The 26,166-nt window shown below is 39.8% G+C and overlaps 2 protein-coding genes across 9 annotated transcripts in view; one reads left to right on the forward strand and one right to left on the reverse strand.

Annotated features, from left to right (window-relative positions):
* CLDN10 (claudin 10) overlaps positions 1-17,490 on the forward strand; it is a 164,592-nt gene extending 147,102 nt beyond the window's left edge. For both annotated transcript variants that reach the window (XM_032277491.1, XM_032277490.1), the window contains exons 2-5: positions 3,669-3,830; positions 3,919-4,000; positions 16,460-16,567; positions 17,157-17,490. In XM_032277491.1, coding sequence (XP_032133382.1) covers positions 3,669-3,830; positions 3,919-4,000; positions 16,460-16,567; positions 17,157-17,271 — 467 coding nt within the window. In that variant the 3' untranslated portion in view covers positions 17,272-17,490. The remainder of the gene's footprint in view (positions 1-3,668; positions 3,831-3,918; positions 4,001-16,459; positions 16,568-17,156) is intronic.
* A 3,133-nt stretch (positions 17,491-20,623) lies between these two features.
* DZIP1 (DAZ interacting zinc finger protein 1) overlaps positions 20,624-26,166 on the reverse strand; it is a 63,808-nt gene continuing 58,265 nt past the window's right edge. For 5 of the 7 annotated variants that reach the window (XM_032277497.1, XM_032277496.1, XM_032277495.1 and 2 more), the window contains 2 exons: positions 25,300-25,430; positions 23,872-24,204 (listed from right to left, as the gene is read on the reverse strand). In XM_032277497.1, the coding sequence (XP_032133388.1) occupies positions 23,941-24,204; positions 25,300-25,430 (395 nt within the window). In that variant the 3' untranslated portion in view covers positions 23,872-23,940. Of the gene's footprint in view, positions 21,819-23,871; positions 24,205-25,299; positions 25,431-26,166 lie in introns of those variants that run through there. The other 2 variants (XM_032277494.1, XM_032277498.1) reach the window with 2 other exon arrangements.

A 26,166-nucleotide genomic window follows, 5' to 3' on the forward strand; every position in this document is an offset into this window, starting at 1 on the left:
CTATTTGGAAATTTCACAGCTGAATGAGCTTGTGGTTTCTGTTTATTGTTAACCCATACGTCTTTCAAAGCACCACTTGAACTTCAGCTGAGAATGATTTTCAGCCAGCTTGTTTTTAGTGTATGCCCATCCATTTTTGCTAGCGGGAATGCTTGCCATTTCTCCCAGGAGAACTAACTATAAATTATACTTCAGAGAACTTCTAAGTAAATATGTTCATGCCTCAGCACCTTAATGTGTTAATTAGCTATTAACGGTGTCAGTAAATTAGACCTGTCAGAAATAATGGCCTCCTTGACTAGGTTTTACTACCACTTCTCCTGATGGAATTACTTATAAGTTTTGCCCTCAGGAACTGTTAGAAAGCAAGGCTGTCCAGGTCTGCTTTGCAAAAGATAAACTCTGAAAGGGTTTGTTGGAATCATCTTGGGCCTGATCTGTGGGCGTCGTAAGGACTGGTAGCCTTAGAACACTTGAGAATACAAATCTCAGGCTTATCAGCAACTAACTCCATTACATTTATGGCGGTCAGGGGAGTTTATTCCCTGTTCTTTGCTCTCCATTTCGGAAAATCTGGGGCCAATGATTGTCCTTGGAAATTGCCATTTTTTTTTTGAGACGGGGGTTTCACTGTGTTGGCCAGGATGGTCTCGATCTCCTGACCTCGTGATCCGCCCGCCTTGGCCTCCCAAAGTGCTGGGATTACAGGTGTGAGCCACCGTGCCTGGTGTAAATTGCCGCCTTTGTGCATGCCCCAAATTAGGAAGTTATTGCTACTGTCCATGCTGGAGAAAGGTACCTCACCTTCCAAATCCGGGTTCTGGTTGGCACAAAAGAAGGACCTGACCAGATCAGAATCTGCCCTGCCCACCTCTCCTCTCGTGCTTGTGTCAAGAGACCAAAGCGGGTCCTGCTGCCAGTACCAAGGCTGGGATGGGACACCTCAGAGTGAGAAACTCGGGGAAAAATGTTATGAGTGGTGATTACATAGAGTTTAAAGACTACTGTAATTTTCCCTGTCATATTAAGAGTCGAATGGGTATGCCTGGGATTCTACCCACTGTTTATCACCTGGGAAATGCATTCCACATTCTAAATGACCAGATGATAGAATTTAACCTTTGGTAAATTCCCAACAACTTGCATTTTCTGTTAACAAAGCATGGAAGATAACTAAAGGAAACGCAAATTATGGTGCATGCTAATGTTTTCTAGGAGCATATATAAATAGATGAGGCCCCATTTTTTGTTTATTTAATGACTGCAGTCGGAGTCAGCTATAAAACCGCCAAACCATAGATTAAAATGAATTTCACAAAAAGAATGAAGCCACACTGTTCCAGTTGCCCTGGTGGGAAGTGATGAACCAGTTATCCTCGCAGGCTCTGTTGAATCTTGTGAGGGACTGACAGGCTTCCTCTCCCTGTCTTGCCTCTACCTGCTGTCTGGTCTCTGGCTGGGGAGCTTGAGGACTGAAGTTTAAAATAGAACTGCTTCAGCACTTGGCAGCAGAGACCCAAATAGCCCTGCAGCACAGTAATTGCTATGAAAGAAGCCTCCATTATCCTGTTTTGCTAAAATAAATTTGCTTGCTGTTTTTGATAGCCACAGTGTTGGTGAAATGGCTTTTTGTGTGGAAATAGTTCACACTACACAAGAGAAGGTCATTGTCCTTGCAGTCTGCATTTGTGAGAGGCTAAAGTGTTTACAATTAAGTAGGGCAGCTCCGGTTTGCTCTTCAAAAATGGGTCCAAGGAATTGGAGTAAAACTTCAATTTCATTCTTTTCCAAAGAAACACAGGCTGGGGCCAGGTTCGGTAGCTCATGCCTGTAATCCCACCATTTTGGAGATCAAGACAAGAGGATTGCTTGAAGCCAGGAATTCTAGACTAATCTGGGCAATATAGCAAGACACTGTCTCTTGAAAAACTTTAAAAATTAGCCATAGGTGGTGTCAAGTGCCTATGGTTTCAGCTATTTAGAAGGCTGAAGCAGGAGGATCTCTTGAACCCAGGAATTTGAGGCTGCAGTGAGCTATAATTGTGCCGCTGCACACCAGCCTGGGTGACAAAAGTGAGATCCTGTCTTAGAAAAACAAAAGAAAAAAGAAACATGGACTGGAGGCCATTAGTATTTATTCCCTAAATTCATGATTATCGTGGTCTTGGAATTATTATTTATTATGGCTTTGCTTGAACACCAATAATAAATAACTTGTTGTATCTTGGCACATAAGAGGTTTTTTCTAGTTAAAAAGTTTAATTCCAAGTGTAAACCTGGTGTAGGTATATATGTTCATTTGCTTAGCAAATATTTACTTACACCCAGTATGTGCTACTATTACTATTTTAGATTGAAATATGGCATTGTTTCAGGCTGAAATGAAAATGGTTTATGTGGTAAAAGTTTATTAGTTTAAACCCTGTTAATGTAAAAACCTGGAAAAAAGCCACACTGAAGTTTACACTCTACCCTGACTATGCAAGTAAAAATATGTGACCAAGAAAACGAATAGCGCAGGAAGGATGAACAAATGAACTGACAGAACATACTTTTTAGGGTACTTTTTTTTTGTGGGACGGAGTCTTGCTCTGTCGTCCAGGTTGGTGGAGTGCAGTGGCACAATCTCGGTTCACTGCAACCTCTGCTACCCCAGGCTCAAGCAGTTCTCCTGCCTCAGCTTCCCAAGTAGCTGGGACTACAGGCGTGTGCCACCACGCCCAGCAAATTTTTGTATTTTTAGTAGAGATGAGGTTTCACCATATTGGCCAGGATGGTCTTGATCTCTTGACCTTGTGATCCTCCTGCCTCAGCTAAATTTTGTATTTTTAGTAGAGACGGGGTTTCACCATGTTGGCCAGGATGGTCTCGATCTCTTGACCTCGTGATCTGCCTGCCTCCCAAAGTGCTGAGATTACAGGCGTAATCCACTGCACCCGGCCACTTTTTAGGTTACTTTAAAGGTGTTCATTCATTTGCAGGAGAACAGTTGATTTAATCACTATAAATTACTCTTTTACAAAACAGTGCTTTTTAAAACCCAGTTTTATTATATATGCCCTGGAAACAATAGTACTTCGCTAAGATATTTCCTGGCTTAGACCCCCCATGGTTCATGATGATACTCCAGTTAGTCTCCTATTAATAAGCTTTCACTAGTATTGGGAGGTTTGACTCTTTGGAGTTCTTTCTGCTGCCCAATTATAAATCTTATAATTTGATAATGTCAAAACCATTAAAATACCCTTTTAAGGTCCAATGAGCAGAGGAGCTAGAGAGTTCTAATGGTGCATTTCACAGTGAAAGGCAATGTTATATGGAATTTGTAGTCTGATTTGGGATGGAATCCATGTCTGCCACTTTCAAACTCACCTCTGGTAAGTCACATAACCTTGGTGTGCCTCAGTTTCCTCATCAGTGAATATGGGAATGATAACACTCAGAGATCTATCCTGAGGGTTGCACATTAACAGCACTTCACAGCGTGAAACCTACAACAGGCACTTCCGGTAGATTAACTTGCTTTCCTTTCTTGCTTGTCTTGCCACGTTTTCACCATTACAGTTATCTTTTTGGAAAACAACCATCCAGAATGACAACGTAAATGAGGATTTCTTCCTGGACAGCCACACGCTTTATGTAACATAAATGACCTACTCTAATTGCAGGTTATATCCAGGCATGTAGAGGACTTATGATCGCTGCTGTCAGCCTGGGCTTCTTTGGTTCCATATTTGCACTCTTTGGAATGAAGTGTACCAAAGTTGGAGGCTCCGATAAAGCCAAAGCTAAGATTGCTTGTTTGGCCGGGATTGTGTTCATACTGTCAGGTAAATAGTAACTTTCTTCCAAACAAGGTACTTGATGATGTTAATGAAATCACACTCACCACAGTGCTTTCCCTCTGATACTTGTTAGGGCTGTGCTCAATGACTGGCTGTTCCCTGTATGCAAACAAAATCACAACGGAATTCTTTGATCCCCTCTTTGTGGAGCAAAAGTAAGTACTCTTCTCAGTTTGTTTCTAGCTCACAGGAAATGTATGTAAATTAATATTTTCAACTAAGAGACATGAATTTCCTATATGGCTTTTGAAAGTGAGACATACTGATAAATGGTAACCGATGACATCATTCAAGATTAAATGTGTAATGTGCCACATAGGCAAAAGATGCATTTAATTACTTTGCTAGCGTTATGGTGTCTTGTCTCTAAATAGTTCAAGGCATCAAATTTAGAACTATAAGCTTCATCATCTCTGCTTTACATCATAAAATTGAGGTCAAGTAAAGTGAAAGCGTCAGACAGGGAGAAAAGAATGATGCAGTGTGAGAATAGAAGATTAAAAGCTCGCCTTGATTGTTGTCTACTCAAAATGATATTTGCCAGATGCTAGTTTCTGGGTGTTTTAAATTTGCTCTGTTAACTACTGTCTTAACAAGCTTCACCTAATAAACCTTTATAAGGAAACTGTACACGATGCAAGGTTTTAAAAAATGCTGTAGGAGGACAGTGGCTTTACCCAGATGTGGCTGGTCTGTGTTGCAGATGAATGCTTTGGAATTAACAGATTGGTTTGCTTGTTGGTGTTGTTTTTAAACTATTGGCTGTTGCTTTTCATAGTTTTCCTAGGCTTATTTCTTTGGATTGGGAAAACCCCAGGGATACCAAATCAGAATTAATATTTTAAATATTTTGTCTTATCAGAGACTGTATCTACCTCCCTCTTTAGGAAGCCGCACGTATATATGTGTGCATTGCTGTCAGGGAGGCTGGAATTTTATTTTAGACATCAGGTCAAATATTGTAGAATTTTTAAGAAGCGTATTACTGAAATAAGTGGTCAGCTGGGCTTTGCTGGTGGTTTTTTTCTTTCTGGTGGTTTTAGGAATCTTCAGGAAATTGATTTTCTAGTTCTGTCTTAAGTGTGGCTTATGCATAAATAGTAAATGCTTACATCATGAAATACAATGAAAATAATAGCCCAAGTTGAGTCCCTACCAGGTACCAACCAGAGCATTGCAAATATTATTTTATTATGTTATTTTATTTTATTCTTGCAATAACCTTATGAAGTAGGTCCTCTTGGTATTTTTTTTTTTTTTTTTAATGGAGGAAAGAGGCCAAGTAATGTGTTCAGGGGAAGTTGGACCAAACAAGTAGGCTGGTTGAGCAGTCAATTAAATCAGGCAGTTGAACGTCAGAACACTGGCTCTTAAAATGCATGATTTGTAATATTCCATTATTTTGTAATTTTGTGAAATATGCTGCATATACTGTTTAAGGGGAAACATATTTTAATGATATTTAAATAAAATATTGTATTTAAATGATACAGTTTTGTTTTAGGATTTGATATCATAAATATGAAACAAACCTTTATTTCTCATGGTTTATTTTATTCAACACATCGCTGACTTTTGTGTATTATCTTTTCTATGTTACTGTTTTTATTTTCCTGACAATTGTTAAGGATATCCTTGTTTATATCTTAAAAATCAGTGGAATCTTTCCTCAAATGATCAAGGTTAATTTATATACAAACAATAACTTAAAGCTATCTTTGTGTGACTGTTTTCCGTACTTGCTGCAGCTCAGTCAGTCACCTAATTCGGTTTAGTGCCATTGGAATTTCGTATTCTCTTTTCAGATTTTGGTTAAACTCAGTTCAGTCATTAGGTGCTATGAGAGGTTTTCCTCTTTTTCAAATTCTTAGTGGTACATTGAGCTATTCCATTTTCATTGTAGCTTGGCATTTCTCTTTCTATCTCTGCCCACTCTCTCTCTTTCAGTCTGTATTCTGTATGTAAAACAAATAATAGTACTCCTCTGATAGAATTGCCGTGAAAGTTGAAAGGAGATATATGGGATGTGGAGGATGCCACTATAGGAATGTTGGTGTCTTAATCAACTGGCATGAGAATTAAGTTCCTTGAGGTCAGAAAACATCTGTACAACTCTGTCTTCTTTGCCTAGCACAGTACCTAGAAGTGAAATTCTTAATCTGTAGACCTAGTCCTTTCAGAATTAACAGAGAAGCTTCCCATTGTCTCAGTGGATAGAGGGAGCCTCCCAGAGGATGGAGCAAGAAGGCTCTCTTCTTCCCATTATTATCATACATTAATCTTACAAAAACTAGCTCCACTAAATACCGTCTCTCCCTGCAGGAGTGTGTGGATTTGGGCCCTTAGGAAGCAGAGTGAGAGACAGCTACTTGCCACATGTTCCAGTTTAAATTTCTGGTGAGCAAATACTTGCTCTCCAATACCTAAACCCTAAAACTTTGGAAAATAGTTTAGACCTCAGAGCATGATTTTGTTGTTCTTGCTTTGCTGCTGCTGCTGTTGTTTTTCTTCAGAATTGTATGTTGTATTAACTGGATCTTCTTTGTAGATTTCCAGGACAACTCTATATAAGGCACATCTTGGTTGCCCAGGTTAGGAAAACACAACTAAAGCTCACGAACCAAGTTCCTGCTACATTCCTGCTATGTGCAAGGAACTCAACGGGAGCTTTGTTGATGAGAAAAAATGAGTGCCTTCTAGCATGGAGCTGGAGTAAAGATTGCAGCAGGCACGCGGCAGGCAGTATGGCACTCTGTGTTCAGTGGCTAGTCCCTCTAAATGCCCTTCCTTTCCCACCGCGTATCTGGGAAGATTTTTCTTCCAAGCTACAATCATTTGACAGAATTGCAATCTGTAAAGAGTTTCATTGTGTTCTGCTATTTCCCCATTTTTCCTTTCTGTTTGCTTGCTTTCATTCAATTTCATTTCATTTTATGATTATGTTTGCTGACTCCCGCATGAGCTCTTGTGAAGCCTGGAAAACTGTTTTTCAACCTTTCCCTTTAGGCTGTGTCAAGCCGACCTCCTCCTTTTTATTAAAATGAAACCTAACAAATTAAAAAAAAAATCTCCTACAAGCTTGTAGTAATAGGTACTCCTTAGCATGATTCACCATACCAGGATGTCGAAATGTCATTACGTTATTCACACCATTGTTTTGTTGTCCAGTCCACTAACTTTCTGAATGTCCTGCTTTGTTGCCTTAGAGAAACTATTCCAAATAAGAATTGATTAACATTAAGAAACTTCTTTTCAAATCATGCAAAGTGACACCATTTAATCAATTGCTCTGGTTGAGGAAGTAGAACAGAATTGTCTTAGACTTAGACTTATTTTTTCTCATATGAGATTTACCATTAATATTTTGGACCAGATATTCTCTATTCTGGTGTTGGGGTCTTATCCTCTAGGTTTTTTTATTTCCAGACTTTTCAAAATCACATTGCACTTCTCATTCCTGGCATTTGTTTGGTTTCTACTTTAGGATTTAAGCTTAAGTAGGCAAAATCTTTTCACCATTGTGGCTAATTAGTAGTTAGAAATAAACAACTACCTACTTTCAGACAAATTCTCTCATTCTTGTCAAGTTGAATGGACAGTAGACAATGTAAGAAGTAAATTTCTAGATTATACAGATTTTCCTAAGTGAGATGGAAAAGAATATTGACTTTACTGGGTGACCTTGTCGAGATATTTAATTTCTCTCTTCTGTACTTATTATAATTTAATACATTATGAATATTTGTTTATTTAAGTTTGTTCCATTCATGAGGTTATTTGGAGGATGAACTAATGTTGATCTCATAGATTCTTAGATAGGAGATTCTAGATAAGTGCCAAGTGGTAAGAACAAAACAGAGTTCAACTGTTAAATATTAAGAAAATGTAATTCAGTGGTTTCAGCTTGTTCAGAAGTAGCGTAGGCCACCTCAGATCACCAGAATTACTTTGATATGCTTTTGTTGTGCTAGAATGACTTAAAAATCTGCGTGGGGACTAAATATTTGTTGCTTACTTTTTTGTTCTTTGGTTTTTTTTTTTTTTTGACACGGAGTTTCGCTGTTGTTACCCAGGCTGGAGTGCAATGGCGTGATCTCGGCTCACCGCAACCTCCGCCTCCTGGGTTCAGGCAATTCTCCTGCCTCGGCCTCCTGAGTAGCTGGGATTACAGGCACGCGCCACCATGCCCAGCTGATTTTTTGTATTTTTAGTAGAGATGGGGTTTCACCATGTTGACCAGGATGGTCTCGATCTCTTGACCTCGTGATCCACCCGCCTCGGCCTCCCAAAGTGCTGGGATTACAGGCGTGAGTCACCGCACCCAGCCCGCTTACTTATGTTTTTACTGACCAGTTTGTATCATGATTTCTGCCGGTGTGCCCTGCTTTCTGGTAATTCAGCTCTTACTCCCATTGCTCCTCTCCTTTTCACATCCTGGCTAACCTCTGATCAGCCTTCAGGACCTGCATTCTGGGTGGGGTGTCCCTGTTTTGGGTGCTCCCTTTTCCACCTCATGCTTCCTTCCATCCTAACCCTACTGGGTGGTTTGCACCTGCTTATTTATTGGCTGCTCTCCTAAACAAAACCATCAGCATCTAAAAGTCAAAACCACACATTGCGTGCTTTGGAATCTCTTGTAGCTGACCTAAGCTCCATGACCCTTAAGCAAGGATGGTAAATCTGCGGTAGCGTAGGACTGTCTGCCCATCTGCATCTCTCCTAGAATAGTAAAAAGGAATGTGCTTGTGGTGACCGCCTAAAGGAACAGGGAGAGGCAGCATGGCACTCTGTTCAAGAATAAGGACTCTGGATCCAGGCCACTGAGAGTAAAACCTCGCTCTGCTACTTTCTAGCTGTGTAACCCTGAAGAAGTTACTTATCTTTTCTGTACCTGGTGTCCCTCATCAGTAGAATGGGGATAATACATACTAGGAGGTTGTTGTAAGGATGAAATGAGATAGTACACTTCAACTGTTTAGAATCATGCTAGTAGATAGTAAACACTTACTTACTAAATGCTAGCTACTATTTTTAGGGATGCTGACCCTAATGCAGAGTATATTAATGTATAGTACATTACCTTATTTAGTCTGTTAAGGTTAGCTACAGAGAAATGTATGTTGAAATGTTGGAAACCTAGTAGAAGGGATAATTGTTTTAAGACACTTGGCTCTGAAGTAGAAGGCATGAAGCATGAAAGCATAAGGCTTGGCTGCGTGTGGTGGCTCATGCCTGTAATCCTAGCACTTTGGAAGTCCAAGGCAGTTGGATCATTTGAGGTCCGGAGTTCAAGACCAGATTGGCCAACATAGTGAAACCCCAACTCTACTAAAAATGCAAAAAAGAGCTGGGTGTGGTGGTGGGTGCTTGTAATCCCAGCTATTCAAGAGGCTGAGACAGGAGAATCACTTGAACCCAGCAGGTGGAGGTTGCAGTGAGCCAATTCGCACCACTGCACTCCAGCCTGGGTGACAGAGTGAGTAAGACTCTGTCTCAATCAATCGATCAATCAATCAATCAATAAAGGCATGTGTAATTTAAAAATTACTGGTTGTCTCTGTTATAGCATTGAGTTAGAGATAAGTAATCATTTAAAGTTGTTAACTGGATCGATACTCTTGGTTCAATTCTAAAATGTGTTCAGACTGAATGAAATGTCAGATACGCTTTTGATTGACCCAGGCTGCTTTTGTTGCAAGCCCGTCTGTATGTTTTTACTTCAGCACAAAGCCATGTATACCCACATCCACACACGGATTCTTGACACATGTTTAGCAGTACTGGCAATGCCCTAAGGCATCTCAGGGCAGTATTTGTTATTTTAGGAATTTCCCACCTTGAAGCACAGTCCTCTCTGTGATGCCAGTTTATTCAGACTTCAAAGTTTGCATGTAGACCTGTTATTGTGACTACTGTGAGTACTATGTCTCGGCGCCTCATTTCTCACGTAAGATCAAGGCCAAGCAAACTCCCCAATTATCCACACACCAATAGAGATTAATGGCATGGATGGTGCTGAGCAACAGATTTGGTTTCGAATTGAACTGTGTGACTCTGGGAACATGAGATGTTCCTTTTACAGTTTACTTTGGCTAACATTAGATTTAGTCCTACGGTGGATGGTTTTTAAATTTCTGTGAATAGTTTGCAGGAATTAGAACTCCTATGTAGACACTCACTGATCACTTTACACACTGTTAGGCAGGTGGCAGAGAGGTGAAGAGTCAGGTTTTAGAGTTTGACTCTGCTGCGATCCTGGCTCCGGCCCTGGCTCTGGCCCTGGCCCTGGCCTTGGCCCTTGCTCTAGCTCTCCTGTGATCTTAGGTAGGATGCAGTGGCCTTAACTGGATAACAGAGATAGTATTTCCTGTTCTGAATGTTAGAGGGTTAAAGAAAATAACATATTGGGGAAATATTGGTCTAAAGATAGGAAATTTCCATTAGATAGGAGGAATAAAATATGTACATAATTAAATATACATATATATGTGTAGACCAGTTTTATATCTATTTATAAATTTATTTCAGCATTCCTGATTGCCAAAATATATTTCCTGAATTTACCTTTGGGCAATTTGTAATGTATTAGGTGGGTGCAAAAGTAATTGCAGTTTTTGTCATTACTTTTAATAGCAAAAACCTGAATTACTTTTTTCACAGACCTAATATTTTTGCTTCCCTAATTAGTTACTGAGCTAAATAAAATCCTTGAGACATGTTCATTTTAGAAAATAAAAAGAAAACATCTATAAAGCATCCACCACAGTGACACATGGTAGGTAATCAATAAATGCTACCTGTTATTAATATATACAATTTATAGAATTCTGAACTACCCTAATGAAAATCATAGTGCATGGAAGGATAATGGGTATGTGTCTGTTATAATCTAGCCACAGAAAAGCAGTTTTTTGTATAGATACCCCCTCCCAGATGTCTTTATTTTGAGTTTCCTAAATATGACTTCTCTATGAAGTTTCCATATATAAGTAGACACTTATAATTTAAATTATTCCATCCCACTTTAGCCACCATTTGGGAGGCACCTGCTGCTATTTTTCAAGTCTTGTTGGATCCTTGAGTAGGAAGTCCTCTGGCATCTGCCAGACTGTAGGAGAGAACCCAGCAGAGGGGGAGGCTGAGAGTCTCATAAAGGAGGCTGGACCATGGCAGCCTCAGAAAGATACACAGGGTGAGTGGGCACCCCACATAACTGAGGCCCCAAAAGAATGAGGTATATTTTGGGGAAATGCAGATAATTGCTTTAGAATACTTATTTGTATAAAAATAAAATCAATTCATCCAGTTATATAGATTTTGGATTGCATTTAATGTAAGACGATGCATTGAAGAAAAAGTTTTATGTTAGACCAATAGAATTCAATTTTGAAATGTTAACTTTGATAATATATGAGTGTACTTTCTGGATTTTAAACTCTTTTTTAAAAACTTATGTAGTTGTTTTAAGGTAATTGGAAAATGTCTTTTGGATGTTCCTACTCTTGATGAAAATGAGGAGCAGGACAGTATGTTTGCAAAAAACACAGTATTGAAGGATGGCAAAAGACCTGGGTCCTAGCTCTGTGACCGTCTGCAAGGTCACTTCACTTCTCTGGGGATCTAAAAAGGATGAGGTGCTTTTGTTTGTTAAAACCAATCTTGCTTTGCTTTGGGAGGGGCTGTACTTCCCTTTTTCAGCTCCAACATGCCCTGATTTTAATTGGCATCCTCACCTCTTTTTGTACCAGATGAAAAGGCAGCCCAAGGGCATTCAGAAAAAAATTCCATGCCCTGAAGCTCTTGAGCCACTGAGAATTTAATGAGCCAAGGAGGGAAAAAACTCCCATCTTTCTGAAATGACAACTAAAAATATGCTGCATTGATTGGGTTTTTTATGTTTATAAAGTCTTTTACTTAGCTAAAGTGTACATAAAAGGATGATGGTGCCAATTAAGAGTTTCATTTTGGAATCACAGTTATGGGTTTTAAATCCTGGGTCTACTATTTACTTAGCTGAGACATGAAAGAACAAGTCATTTAATCTCCCGAAGCTTTAGTTTCCTCATTTGTAAAATGAGGATAGTAATACCTATTTCCCAGATTTTTGATGAAGATTGAATATGGTAGTGTTTATTAAAAAAAAAAAATCTTAGAACAGAAAGGTCCTAGTACAATGACCTGACAGTAACAGTAGCTATTGTTAGCATGGACACTGACTTGAACCACTTATGAGTGTATTTGGGAGCACTGTGGTAATGTTTACCTTGCAAAAACATGCTCTTGTAATTCTATTATTTCATCACGGTTTACTGTAATTATTGGTTTAATGTCTGACTATCCCCACTAGACTATCCAATCTGGATCTGTGAGCCAGAGCCATGTCCCTCTTATCTGCCCTGAGCACCTGAGTAGCACAATACCTGGCGTGCCATTTCTGTAGAGGTAACTAGAGGAGGCTCTACCAGCTCCCCATGGATGGCAAACCTAAATTAGAATAGGGATTGGGGTGCCAGGAAGACAAAAGTAGGAGGTGAAAACAAGAGTTGTTCAGCATTCCATTTCCTTAGGATTACTCTAAAGGCATGGCTAAAATATGAACTGATGTATGAAACACATCAAAATGAAGGTCTGCAGCTGCGGTGTAGCCGCTCAACAGGAAATGAGAGCCATGGGCAACAGCTTACGGTACCACATACAGCTGGGTGGAGAATCTTCACCTTAGATCCTTATGGTTTCCTTTTTGGGAAAATTATGTGTGGTTATCTGTGTTTTAATTTCTGTTAGAAGTAAATTTGTTCCCCATTCCTCGGTTCTAAAGTCACTCAGTGACTTTATTAAAGTATAATACATACAGTTTTTGATTAGTCCATCAACCAAGATCCTCTAAAAACAACATTTTCCTTCGTAAGTGGAAGTTAAACATCCTCAACTTGCAAGTCATGGATATGGATCGGTCCAATGTCATGTAGATTTTCAACCTTTCAGAATAATGAAGAAACTTTGGTGTTGGTCATAAAGAGGGCACACTCTGAGTAGGGAGGCTGGCTGAGGGCCAGGAGGATATTGCTCATGAAAGACCTGCAACAGAGAATCTGAAATTTGGATAATCTTACCAAGGTGTTGAAACCAGCTTCTTAGTGTTACCAAAAAGGAAGAAGGATTTCCAGACAGAGACTAAGTAAGTCTCCTAATCAATGTGAAAGACTATGTGCCTTGGGAACAAACTGGAGTGGAAATTACGTTAATCTCTTTCTCAATCCTGGCTTTCAATAACACACATCAGTTTTTGCCAGATATACACTGAGAGCTGTGAATTGAAGTCACTGTTAAGTTTGTGAGATGTGTCTTTCAACAGATGGAAGGAAAAGACTCTAAAAGAGATAGAGTATGTCACAAAAGCCTTCACATCCAAATTGTTAAAAAAAAAAATACTTGGGTAGACATGTGGTTTCTGAAATCATCTCTAAATTGATACCATTAAATGTTGTTCTCTGACATAATTCACCCTGAAATTCAAATGGAAATGATTTTTCCTTAGAATAGAGTCAATATGTAGTGACTTAAGATATTTTTTTAAAAAGGCTCACGCCTGTAATCTACACATTTTGGGAGACCGAGGTGCGTGGATCAGCTGAGGTGAGGAGTTCGAGACCAGCCTGACCAACATGGTGAAGCCCCGTCTTTACTAAAAATACAAAAATTAGCTGTGCATGGTAGTGCACACCTGTAATCCCAGCTACTCAGGAGGCTGAGGCAGGGGAATCGTCTGAACCCAGAGGCGGAGGTTGCAGTGAGCTAAGATTGCACCATTGAACTCCAGTCTGGGTGGCACAGTGAGACTCCATCTCACAAAAAAAATACATAAAAAGGATATATTTTAAAAAGGTATTAGAAAGTTATTAATATAAGCCAAACTCATGATTCTTGAATTCCTCCAGAAAGTTTCAATATGATTTAAATTAACGTAGACCCAATTCGTCATCTGCCTGGGTAATTTATCCTGTGATTTGTAGCAACACTGTGTCTATGTTTGTAATGTTTCTTTCAGTGAACTCATCGTGCCAAGCTATGCTTATGATTTCTATCATCTTCATGCCAACTGGCCGCTACTATTAATAATTAGAGATTTATTTATAATTAATGATGGTATCTGGCACTGGCATTCTATTTTAGTGAAGCTCAATATTTTCAGAAAAATGTCAGACCATGTTTCCATGGCATATTTACACCAAGAGTAATATTAAGCTATAGTTTCAGGAGAGAAGATAGATAGAGAAAAGAAAGTGTCATACAATTATAATCATCCCATAATAGTGTACTTCATGCAGAATTTTTCAGTAGTGCGCATTCATTTAGTTGTCAGCAGTAGAAAGACTGCCAACACACAGATCTGATGCCATCTTCTAGGATTTCCAGGTGTTTCAGAGGCCAAATGACGTGCACCTCCAGTTTGGCAGGCACGCTGTTTGTTGTCTGTGCATAATCTCATTAAAACAACATAAAAGCAGGACTGACTGCAGAAATCCAGGGCATCTTTCTAGATGTGTGTAACACAGTATTTAATGAAAGTATCTTTTCTGAAACTCCCAGGTCAACACTCCTGATCTGGCCAACTCTTCTTTTTCACCTGTGCACTTCCCTACTCAGTCCGTGTGTGTGTGTGTGTGTGTGTGTGTGTGTGTGTGTGTGTGTGTGCGCGCGCGTGTGTGTGTGCGCGCGCATGAAGACAAGGTTTCCCCCCACTACACCAACCCTCTGTCTCTGCCATTGCCCCTTAAGGGAACCTGCTGAAGTTTCTGGGATGCCAAAGCAGTTAGTGCTCCAGAGCAGGAGGAGGGGCTTCCCGCTAGTTGTTCTGTCACAGCTGTTCTTTGCTCCATCAATCACCCTGATGTCCCAGGAAAGGCAACACAAGAGTGAGTAAAGAAAGGGTCACAGAGCAGCATTTACTGTGCACGCACATAACTCAATCCCAATTAAAAATGCACAACTGAATCGCATGTTCCTGTTAGATGTATGTGTCTTAAAATCTTGAGGATCACTAAAATAGGATGCCAGTGCCAGGTACCATGCATGGTTGATTAAACGCACACTCTGCTTCCTGCTTCCCTGACTAGTGACGGGCCCACTCTGTTACATCACTCTGCCTGCGACTCAGACCACACCAGAAAGCCTGCCCATGTGCAGAGCCAGAGTTCACATATAGTGATGCCGCAAGTAGAAGGGTGTGCAGCAAGGCTCAGGAAGACCCCAGGTAGCACTTGGTGGCCTCAAACTGATACCAAAGCCTGGCCTTGGCCCTTGAACTTGGCTCCCCTGCACCCCGCGGAAGGAACCCAACCTTGCGCCCTGTCTTGCCTTCCCCTGACCTCTTACTCTCCTTGCCTCATCTCCTCTATGGATTCTGTGTGATCAAAACAGACCCTCTGACTCTGGCTTTATAAAGCACCTAGATTTATTTTGCCTTGCAATGGAAGTTTATGGGACCCAAATGAGAGACTCTTTATAAAAACAAAAACCCGAAACCAACCTATTCTTCAGATAAACAAACATGAGAACACACACGGTCCCTGACATTTGAGTGTTCTTTTCTTTTCTTTTTTCGAGATAGAGTCTTGCTCTGTCGCCCAGACTGGAGTGCAATGGTGTGATCTTGGCTCACTGCAACCTCCACCCCCTGGGTTCAATCAATTCTCCCACCTCAGCCTCCCAAGCAGCTGGGACTACAGGCACCTGCCATCAGGCCCAGCTAATTTTTGTATTTTTGTAGAGATGTGGTTTCACCATGTTGGCCAGGCTGGTCTTTAACTCCTGACCTCAGGTGATCCTCCCACTCGGCCTCCCAAAGTGCTGGGATTACAGGCGTGAGCGACCGCGCCTGGCCTTGGTGTACTTTTCTCATTTCTTATTCTCTGGGTGACACACCTTCCCTAAAGGGATTTCCTAGTCCACTACTGCAGGTGATCTTTTTTTTTGTTCTCAGTAGCAGTGTTCATGCCTTTGTTTTATGGCCTTCCCAGGGGAAGGACTCTCTCATTTATCTTTGCATCTGCTCCTGCTGCAGTCATTAGCAGAGCACTGTGACTTGCCATCTGGCAGATGCTTAATAGCAATTTATCACTAAATGATAGCTATTGATTCATCTCCCCACTAGACTGCAGTGATTAGTGACAATTTGCACATATCAGGTGCTCAACAAACTTTTACTAAATTGAACTAACATGAAAGCAAAAGCTACCTTTCATTTTCTAACTTGGTCTGCCTAAATGATTTGTCCTGCAAGCAGAATAAAGAAACCTTGGCAAGGTTAAAGCAGAGTGCAGAGGAAAGGTGCTGGCTGAGTCAGGAGACCCTGGCTGTGACCACTTTCCCTTTGACCTTACCCCCATGGATGCCCTCATTTCCTTTCAGGATGTTGGGGTGGTTTCATGGTTATAAAAACACTTTGGGGAGAGTTTACAGCATTTTACAGACACAAGGTGTTATTATTTCCTTTACAATTTCCAATAGCAAAAAAACATAATGAGCATTTAGTAAATGTTGACTAGCAGTGTTAAATACTGTTTACTCCCCAAATAAGTGAGCTGTAATACTTGTGTAATGCTTTCTCACAGGTATGAATTAGGAGCCGCTCTGTTTATTGGATGGGCAGGAGCCTCACTGTGCATAATTGGTGGTATCATATTTTGCTTTTCAATATCTGACAACAACAAAACACCCAGGTATGAAAAAGAGACAAAAATGACCTGTTAAAAAGTAGAATGCTATTCTAAATCATTACATGTGGGACAAATAGTTCATGTGATTCTTAGAAACTTCCAAAACCCAGGATTGGAACATTGGCAGTACGGTTCATTTTTAAAAAGCTTTACCATTATTATATTCCAAAGCAAATTCTGTCAGTAGAAATAAGGGTCTGAATATGAGAACATGTTCTTTCCTTCGGCCTCATCAACATAGTTTTCCTCTAGGTAGGCAGGAATGTTGATGGCCTCTACTAAGTCTCCTAGGTTCCAGGAAGATGAGTTTTAAAACATGGTTTTGAGAGTAACTGAACAAATGGCCAAGTCATGAGTTTCTTCTGCAGAGATTCTCCATCCTACCAGTTATTCAGAAAAGATACTGAAAATACTTCTTGGGGCAAGAAGAGAGAAGAAAGCTATCTGAGAAAGAGGAAGACTTACATTTATATATGGAAGAGGAAGACTTATATTTAGATATTGCCAGAGACGGGGTGAAACAGTTCCTTCCAGCATTTTTGTTTGCCCTATGTGTAGAATAGAATCTACCAAACTATGTTTTACCTTTCAGATACGCATACAATGGGGCCACATCTGTCATGTCTTCTCGGACAAAGTATCATGGTGGAGAAGATTTTAAAACCACAAACCCTTCAAAACAGTTTGATAAAAATGCGTATGTCTAAAAGAGCTCGCTGGCAAGCTGCATCTTGAGTTTGTTATAAAAGCGAACTGTTCACAAAATGATCCCATCAAAGCCCTCCCATAATTAACACTCAAACTATTTTTAAAACATGCATTTGAAGCATTTGTTGATTGTATGGATGTAAATGTTCTTACACGGTTATATACTAATCATTTTCTGTTGTGGCTTTCTATAAAAAATAAACAGGTTATTTACAGGATTTGTAAAATGTTTTCTACGTTTATATAGAACATGAAACGCATTTAGTACCAAAGGTTCAAGAAGTATTGGTACTCTAGCCTTTTTAATCATTCATAGATAAAAGTCTTTGTACCCACTCCTTATGTTTCTTTTCATTCATAAACAGGTATATAAGGAACAATGTCTTGGAAACGGGACAATCTGAGAATATTCCTCAAAAGGTGTCCAGGTTAAATGGACATGTTACTGGCTGCATACAGGCAAATTCTAGTTTCTTACATGTGTCTGTCATGATTGTAATTCATTATGACTGCTCTAAGAAGGGCTAGTGGAACCAAGATATTATTGCCCGTCATGTGGCACATCCACCTTAAGGGGCTGAGGCATCCATGGCACAGAATGCAGAGCCCTGAGCTAGGGCATCAACAGAAGCTGAGATAGAGATATTGGTCGTGGTTAATTGTGGAGCCAATTAAAACCCATTTATATCTAGTGTTCCATTATTGGAACACTAAGCATGTGGGAGTTAATTATATCCTACTGCTAAAGGTCATTGCCAAGGTATGATTGGAAAAATTCAAAAAATTGGCCAGGTGCTTTGGCTTGCTTGTAATCCCAGCACTTTGGGACGCTGAGGCAGGTGGATCATGAGGTCAAGAGATCGAGACCATCCTGGCCAACATGGTGAAACCCCGTCTCTACTAAAAATATAAAAATTAGCGGAGCATGGTGGCATGCACCTGTAATCCCAGCTACTCGGGAGGCTAAGGCAAGAAAATCGCTTGAACCTGGGAGGTGGAGGTTGCAGTGAGCTGAGATTGTGCCACTGCACTCCAGCCTGGCAACAGAGCAAGACTTTGTCTCAAAAAAAAAATTTTTTTTTAAAACATTGCAACCTCAAAAAAAAATTTTTTTTTTAAATATTGCAACCTCAGGCATAAATGGGTTAAGGACACCTCAAGCCCACAAGGTATGTGCCTCACTCAGAACTGATGGGCTGAGGTCTAGTGTGTCTTCCAGAACCTGTTTATGGAACTAACTGGGTATAATTGAGAGCCTTGTCACTTCTAAGGACATTTAAGTTGCTCCAGGGATTTCTGAGCAAAGACACAGGTTTCTTCCTAGAGCCAGCCCTATATAACATGCCCACAAGGACAACAGTTATCACCGTTAATACACGCCTTTCATGTCCTGTCTCACTCACTCTTCACAGGCATCCTAGGAGATACATGCGTCTTCATCCCGCATTTACAGAGAAGGAAATGAATGCAGAGCCCTTAAGTAACTTGCCACAGTAATGTCAAAACTAGGCCTTTGAACCGAGGCAGACTAGGGTAAAATACAGTTTCGAAGTATGAATAAGGATTGATATCTGTGTTTCTTTGAGTAAGAAGCTGTCTGATACGAATCACAACATGAGTAAATGTACTTTTCTGAAGTGTGAAAGACTTAAAAGGAAAATCACATTGTTTAGAGATGCTCAGTGGAAAGAAGAGGAAATGAACAAGTGTGTTAAAAATTTTTTTAATTCTAAACCTTGATAATCCTTTAAAATATCTTTTGCAGAAATGCAAATTAACTGAAAGACATAAAGGTCCTACAGGCCAGCGTGGGACAGGGTTGTGTGGGTGTGCATTTCAAACAAATTTGTTACTCAAAATTGAGCTGGTGAATATAATGCTTAGATTATACTGAAGAATTTAGGGATGATGGGGGATGAAGGTCTGATAAGAACCAGAAACACATTAGCTGGGCATCAGTAAGGGGCAACATAAAGGAATAGTTCTCCCCAAAAGTGAACAAACCAAATTTTATACAAATCTCGAGATACAGCCGGGCACGGTGGCTCAAACCTGTAATCCCAGCACTTTTGGAGGCCAAGGCAGGTGGATCACTTGAGATAGGAGGTTTGTGGCCAGCCTGGCCAACATAGTGAAACCCCATCTCTACTAAAAATACAAAAAATTAGCCAGGCGTGGTGGTGCGTGCCTGTAATCCCAGCTACTTGGGAGGCTGAGGCAGGAGAATCGCTTGAACCTGGGAGGCAGAGGTTGCAGTGAGCCAAGATTGCACCACCACACTCCAGCCTGGGCAACAGAGTGAGACTCGTCTCAAAAAAAAAAAAGATACAACTAACCAGTAAGTTAAAGGAGGGGCTTTTTTTTTTTTTGAGATGGAGTTTCACTCTTGCTACCCAGGCTGGAGTGCAATGGCGCGATCTCGGCTCACCGCAACCTCCGCCTTCTGGGTTCAGGCAATTCTCCTGCCTCAGCCTCCTGAGTAGCTGGGATTACAGGCATGCACCACCATGCCCAGCTAATTTTTTTGTATTTTTAGTAGAGACAGGGTTTCACCATGTTGACCAGGATGGTCTTGATCCCTTGATCTCTTGACCTCGTGATCCACCCGCCTCGGCCTCCCAAAGTGCTGGGATTATAGGCTTGAGCCAGCGCGCCCGGCATGGAGGGGCTTTTAAGACACAAATGTAGTGACTTAAATACTGGGTTTACTCAGCAAAAGTTGATTTCCCCAAGCCCTTCCGCTCAGGAATGAAGACATGGCAGACATAAAACATGGAATCGAGACCTGGCTTAATGCCTGCCCTTGTCACTTTGTACTTGTATGGCTTCTGGGAAGTTATTTAATAACTCTGTTTCTCATGTCTTTAGGATGAGGATTATAACAATAACTAGATTGCAAAGTTGTAATTAAATGAATTAGTGAATGTTCAAAACCAAACCAGACCAAGTGGTTCAATAAATATCTGTTGAATAAATAACTGAATGAACAAAGTGACACATGGGCCATCTTGGGTATGGTGTATTTTTGTAGATTGCCGTTCTCTGTCCTACTACATGAAACTTTGATTCAGCTTTCACTAAAGCTTCTAGAAACATACATATAAATTGAGTATATCTGCATGAAATGGCCTCTGTAGGAAGTCAGAAGGATTTTTTTAGAGGGCAGGAATGGGCCACAAGTAGATAGGTCCCCAGGGTGGGTGGAAACAGAAAAAGATTTGTTCTAACCATTAGGACAGGATGTCATATGGCATAGCTATCAAGGCCAGATTCTCCCTCTGTAAGACCCCTAATAAGTATAAATTTAATTATACTCAGGATTCATCTCTAATAACACAGCCATAATCATAATGATGTAATGGAGGGCTTTACTGAAAAGGTTGACAAACGAAAAGAGATTTAAAACCCAACAGATCTTTTTGTTAAAAGGTTACTTTTTCTTGGAAAGAAAATATAGTACCACCAAGTTATAGAAATTCAAAAAACAGTTTATATGAACTTTCTGACTTTTGGCAATGTCATTGTTTAAGAATATAACTAAATTACTTTTGAGGTATTTTATAATACATGTTGGGTATTTTAAAAAGTAAAAAAAATATATATGAGTTCACTAATGACTCAAATATTTTCTATTTAGTCTGATAAATTGCCACTTAAAATAACTACACTTTATTCAGAAAATATCCAAGATAAAGAATATGCTATATAAAATAACCAACCATTTAATAGTAACATGCTTACAGTAGCTCATAGCTGAATGTGATAAATGTACTTCAGGAAAATGTATTTAATACTGGCCTACCTATATTCTAATTCTAAACCAACTTTTTTGGGGGGTGGGAGGGTGGAGTTTTGCTATATTGCCCACACTGGTCTTGAACTCCTGGGCTCAAGCAATCCTCTCACCTCAGCCTTCCCAGTCACTGGGATTAAAGGTGAATGCCATCACACCCGGATTAAGCTTACTTCTATATGAAAATTAGCCAGATGAAGTTTTAGTGATTACTGGTTCCACTAATTCAGTTTTAAGACTACTAACAGAATTTTTAATATAAACACCTGCAATGTGACAGCATACATAAGAAAAATATTTTTTAAAGTTTTAGTAATTCAAACCAAAACCTGCTGTAAGGTTAAAAAACATCACTTAAAAAATAGTTGGGAAAAAAATACACTTAACACTAGAGTACCGTTCTGAAGAAAAAACTTTTTATGACTTCAATGACATGTTATTTTTAAGCAGCAGAAGTCTTAAACACCTGTATATGCTTCAAAACACTGTTGAGGATCTGATTTTCAATACTGTATCAGGTGACATTAAAGAGACCGCTGTTCTTTGCATCAGACCCTGTGTTGCTGTGGGGGACACAGCAGGGCGGAAGCACTGGAGTCATGGAAGCAAGTTACTGAAACATTGTCTTACTGAAACACTGCTGGCTTCTCGAAGAATCTTCTGACATGCGGAATTAGACATCTGAAGTGTCGCTCCAATCAGTCACGGTTACTAAGCTGCTTTTTAATGTGCTGGATTCATTATCTTGAAGTCCTGTAAGTGGTGGGGACAGGCAGGAGAAGAAAGAGAAGGCCTCAACCGTTAAACAAGCACATCGTGAAGTCTGTACAAATCTGTAATTTCATATTGTCAATCACTCAAGTGTCTAAACCTGTTCATGAATCCTCATCTCTCAACCCCCGTGAGCTTGTATGAGGCCACTCTAAAATCCAAGCATGAATTAGTCGCATCTCTAGGGTACACTCAAAGGGCCCTTGGATGCAAGCTTCCACCCTGCAGCCTACAGTGCAGCAGGGGCCACGTCCTGCTTCCCACTCCTTCCCCGGCATTCAGCTCAGGGCCTGGGTGTCGAAGGTGCTCAGTACGGTTGTGTTGTAGTTACTGACTCTGAGTGAATAGATGGTAAAGAAAGAAGGATGAAATTAACAAGCCAAGTGGAGATTAGGGGTTAAAAATAGATTTTCTAAGGTAGACAGGCTTAACAATGAAGTCAATTTTAATGCCATGATTCTGAGTCACTGAAATAGAGTGCAGAGAATTCTACCCAAGTTTGACTCTAGAAATATGTCCCTCCAGGGGCACAGGTTTATAGTGTCCGAGAAAAGAGACTGGAGACATCCTTAGGGTATCCTCTTGGCCATGTAAAGAGTCACTGTAATGCAAACAGGGTCTCCTGCTTTTCAATAATTAGAGTTGACTCTCAGACAGCACAGACGATGCAAAGTATGTAACAGCTATGTTATCACTGGACAATGTGAGAGCAAAGGTAGTGTGAAGGACAGAGGCAGCAACAGCTTATCTTACAAAGGGGCGAGAGGCTGCTGAAAATGGAAAGAACAAGGGTGGAGATGTGCAGGTATTAATTTAGAATTACAGGCTGGGTGCAGTGGCTCACACCTGTAATCCCAGCAGTTTGGGAGGCTGGGGTGGGAGGCTAATTTGAGCCCGGGAGTTTGAGATCAGCCTGGGCAACCTAGTGAGACCCCATCTTTACAAAAAAAAAGTTAATAAAATTATAAGTAGGAATACAAAAACAGTGAAGGCATGAGAGGTGTAGTGGGTGGTAAAAATGAGCCAAGTCCCCATCTGTCTTTGCAGGCTATCAACAGTTTAAAGTCAATGAAAAAAAGTTTAAAGTCAAAGAGTGGTTAAAGGCTATATTACTGAGAGGCACAGAGGTACCACCACTGAAGGTGGTGAGATGGCATAGAGAAGCGTTCTGAACAACTGTGCAAGAATTACTTTGACAAAAAAATTTACACATTTCTAATTTTAAAAAATCTTGAGTTATTGGGCTTATCTAGGCTCTACATTGGGGGATATGAAAATCATTTCAAGTCATCTCATCTCATAGTATTTCATCCCACTGACTACAATGCTATTAAGAAAAACCTCCCTTGGAAGAAAATGAAGAAAAATATTTAATAGGGAAACAGACTAATACAGAAACACTGCCAGAAGAATGGTCTCATTCAAGCATATGATCAGAAATTTTAATTCTAAAAGGCATCTTCATGAAGAGAATATGTGTATGGACATTTTAAAAAATAATATAAAAGCCAGGCATGGTGGTGTACTTCTGTAGTCTCAGCTACTCAAGAGGCTGAGGCACGAGGATTGCTTGAGCCCAGGAGTTTGCATCCAGCCTGGGCAACATAGTGAGACCCCCATATCCTAAAAAAAAAAAAAAAATTAAAGAATACAAACAATCTGGGGGCTAGGAGTGGTGGCCCACGCCTGTAATACCAGTACTCTGGAAGGCCGAAGTGGGAGGACTGCTTAAGTCCAGGAGTTTAAGCCAGGGCATCCTAGTGAGACCGTGTCTCTACAAAAATCAAAATTAAAAAATTGGCTGAGCGTGACAGCATGTGTGTGTAGTTCTAGCTATTCCGGAGGCTGAGGTGGGAGGGCTGCTTGAGCCTAGAAGGTTAAGGCTGCAGTAAGCCATGACTGCACCACTGTACTCCAGCCTGGGTGACAGTAAGATCCTGTTTCAAAATAAAAATAAAATTTTTTAAAAAATTTAAAGACTAAAGATTAGTCCTACAATTAAATAAAAATAAGTAAATATATATGAATCAGTAAGTTATACATATCCAGTCCTTACTTAAATAACATAAAGCATTGACACCTTTCTTTTTTGTCTGATGATATACTAGCATAAGTTAATTAGATATTTATAAAGATGAAGCACAACTAATAAGAAAATGGACTGAGCTTGTGTTAGAGGGGAAAGCAGCGAACCTTCTCCCTTTGGCCCCTTAGGATTAAATGCGCCCCAGGCATTTAGCACATGAGGAAAATGTGGTTCATTTTTCACAGGTGGAAGTTCCTTCTGTTCTTTCCCAGATTTTTTCCCCAAAGATATCTCTTCCTCTAGGGATGATATGTCCCAGTCTTCATCCTCCACATCTGCACACTAAAAGAAAGGCATGGAGAATAATTAATGTTTCTTTAAAAAACGGTGCCCCTCAATCATTGTGTTGGTTAGACTGAGCAGCTAACACTGAACCATAAGAAGTGGGGAATGATTAATACTTCCAAATCTAGTCATTTCTGCAGGGCAATGAAATGGATTTGGAAGTTGGTGTTTTGAAATCTGAATCATCTATTTTTCGTTTCTGCCATGGAAATATGTTTCCTACTTTACTAATCATGAACGTAGAAAATTCCAGAAATACACTGTAGGGGTATGAAACTCTAAAAGTCAGGGTGCTCTGGAGTAGGAGTGAGGCCTGCTCTCAGTTTTTAACCTGTGATAATAATGACATCTAACTGTGGGTGCATCACACCAAGGCCCGCAGAAATAGCCTCCAATCGAAAGGAGCACACAGTTCTACCATACCCTTCCTAAAGTAAGATGCATTGGCTCTCTCTTGAATGACACAGGACTTTCTGTCATTTTTGGCTTGTGTAACACACACAGTATTAACTAATAAAAGTAATTTGACAAAATGCCCCGGACTGGAAGACCAGTCAACACACATGAGCTGTGCCCAGAAATACAATGGGAGAGCTCCATCCACAGAAACACTTCCTGCCTCCTGGCTGTTAGAACAGCTGGGAAAATGTTTGGACTTCTCTAATGCAGACAGAGGAGTGTGGGCTCAGCTCTCACTTCAGCTCCCAAATGGGACTAAACCCTAAAAAGTTTCTAAGATCTCATGCTAGGGTAGTGGAGAAGATCTGAAGGCCCCCGAGATTCTGGCCAGTCACAAGTCTCTTTGTAGAAACCATTTGATATCTGCAAAGAATCAAATAATACGTGTGACAAGATTTTGAAAACCTGGAAAGTGTGATACTTATTATATATTATCACCGTTATCTTTGACTCCAGTATCTTTGACTGTCTATGGAATGGAAAGAAATGCAATACTGAGAACAAGAAAGCTGAAAATCTCAACCTCTGCTTTATCATATCTGTTTTATATTTCACTGCAAAAAGGGTGATCATTAAGATGTTATTTGTCAAAAGACAAATTTATGTATATCTAGCAAGTAAAAGTGATTTCACCTTTAGTTCTTGTAATTCTTCTTTTTTGATAAACATCTCAGGAATATTAATTCCACCAACTGGTTTATTCACATTTTTGCGATGTGAAAACATCTTTTCAACTTTTTCAGTTGGTGTTTTAATGGAGGCTCCTATAAGATCAACAGAAATTAGTCAAGTGAAGTATTTAAAAATTTCATCTATCTTCAGTTCCAAAATAACCTTATAGGAAACTTTGAAAGAGTCTAAGCTTTGCAAATAATCATTATTAAAATAAAATCAGTTGATGTACTTTGGGGTTAAAAAATTAAACACAATCCTTAAAAATCATAATCCTTGAGACTATGAGCTGTAAAGTTTTCATTTTATTTAATTAAAAACAATAGAGACAGAGTCTTGCAATGTTGCCTAGGCTGGTCTTAGTGGGCTCAAGCAATCCTCCTGCCTCGGCCTCTCAAAGTGCTGGGATTACAGGTTAGAGTGACTGTGCCTGACCTAAAGTTTTCATTTTAAATCAAAGAAAGATGATCACATTCAAGTATGTGGTCAGAAATTAATTCCAGTGAGATAACATGCATGAGTGCAATATTCATATGGGTATCTTCAAAAACAACATGAATTCTTTTTAAATGAATTAATTATATTTTATCTCATTATCTAAATACATGGCATATATACATTATACACAATAAATTATATATAACAATATATTAAACATAATAAATTACATTTATTATGTTTAAAATACATAATTTAAAAATTGCATTAAGCAGAATTAAAAAAAAATAATGACCCATCAGTTCTACTTCTCTTCAGTAAACATCTGCAGTGACAAACTAAGATCCTGTCTTCCTTTAGTAGTAGTCCAGCTCCAAGAGGCAGCACAAT

Source organism: Sapajus apella, unplaced genomic scaffold (genome assembly GCF_009761245.1).
Source record: "Sapajus apella isolate SASKATOON/1434 unplaced genomic scaffold, GSC_monkey_1.0 scaffold9, whole genome shotgun sequence".
In the NCBI taxonomy this organism is placed as follows: Eukaryota; Metazoa; Chordata; class Mammalia; order Primates; family Cebidae; genus Sapajus; species Sapajus apella.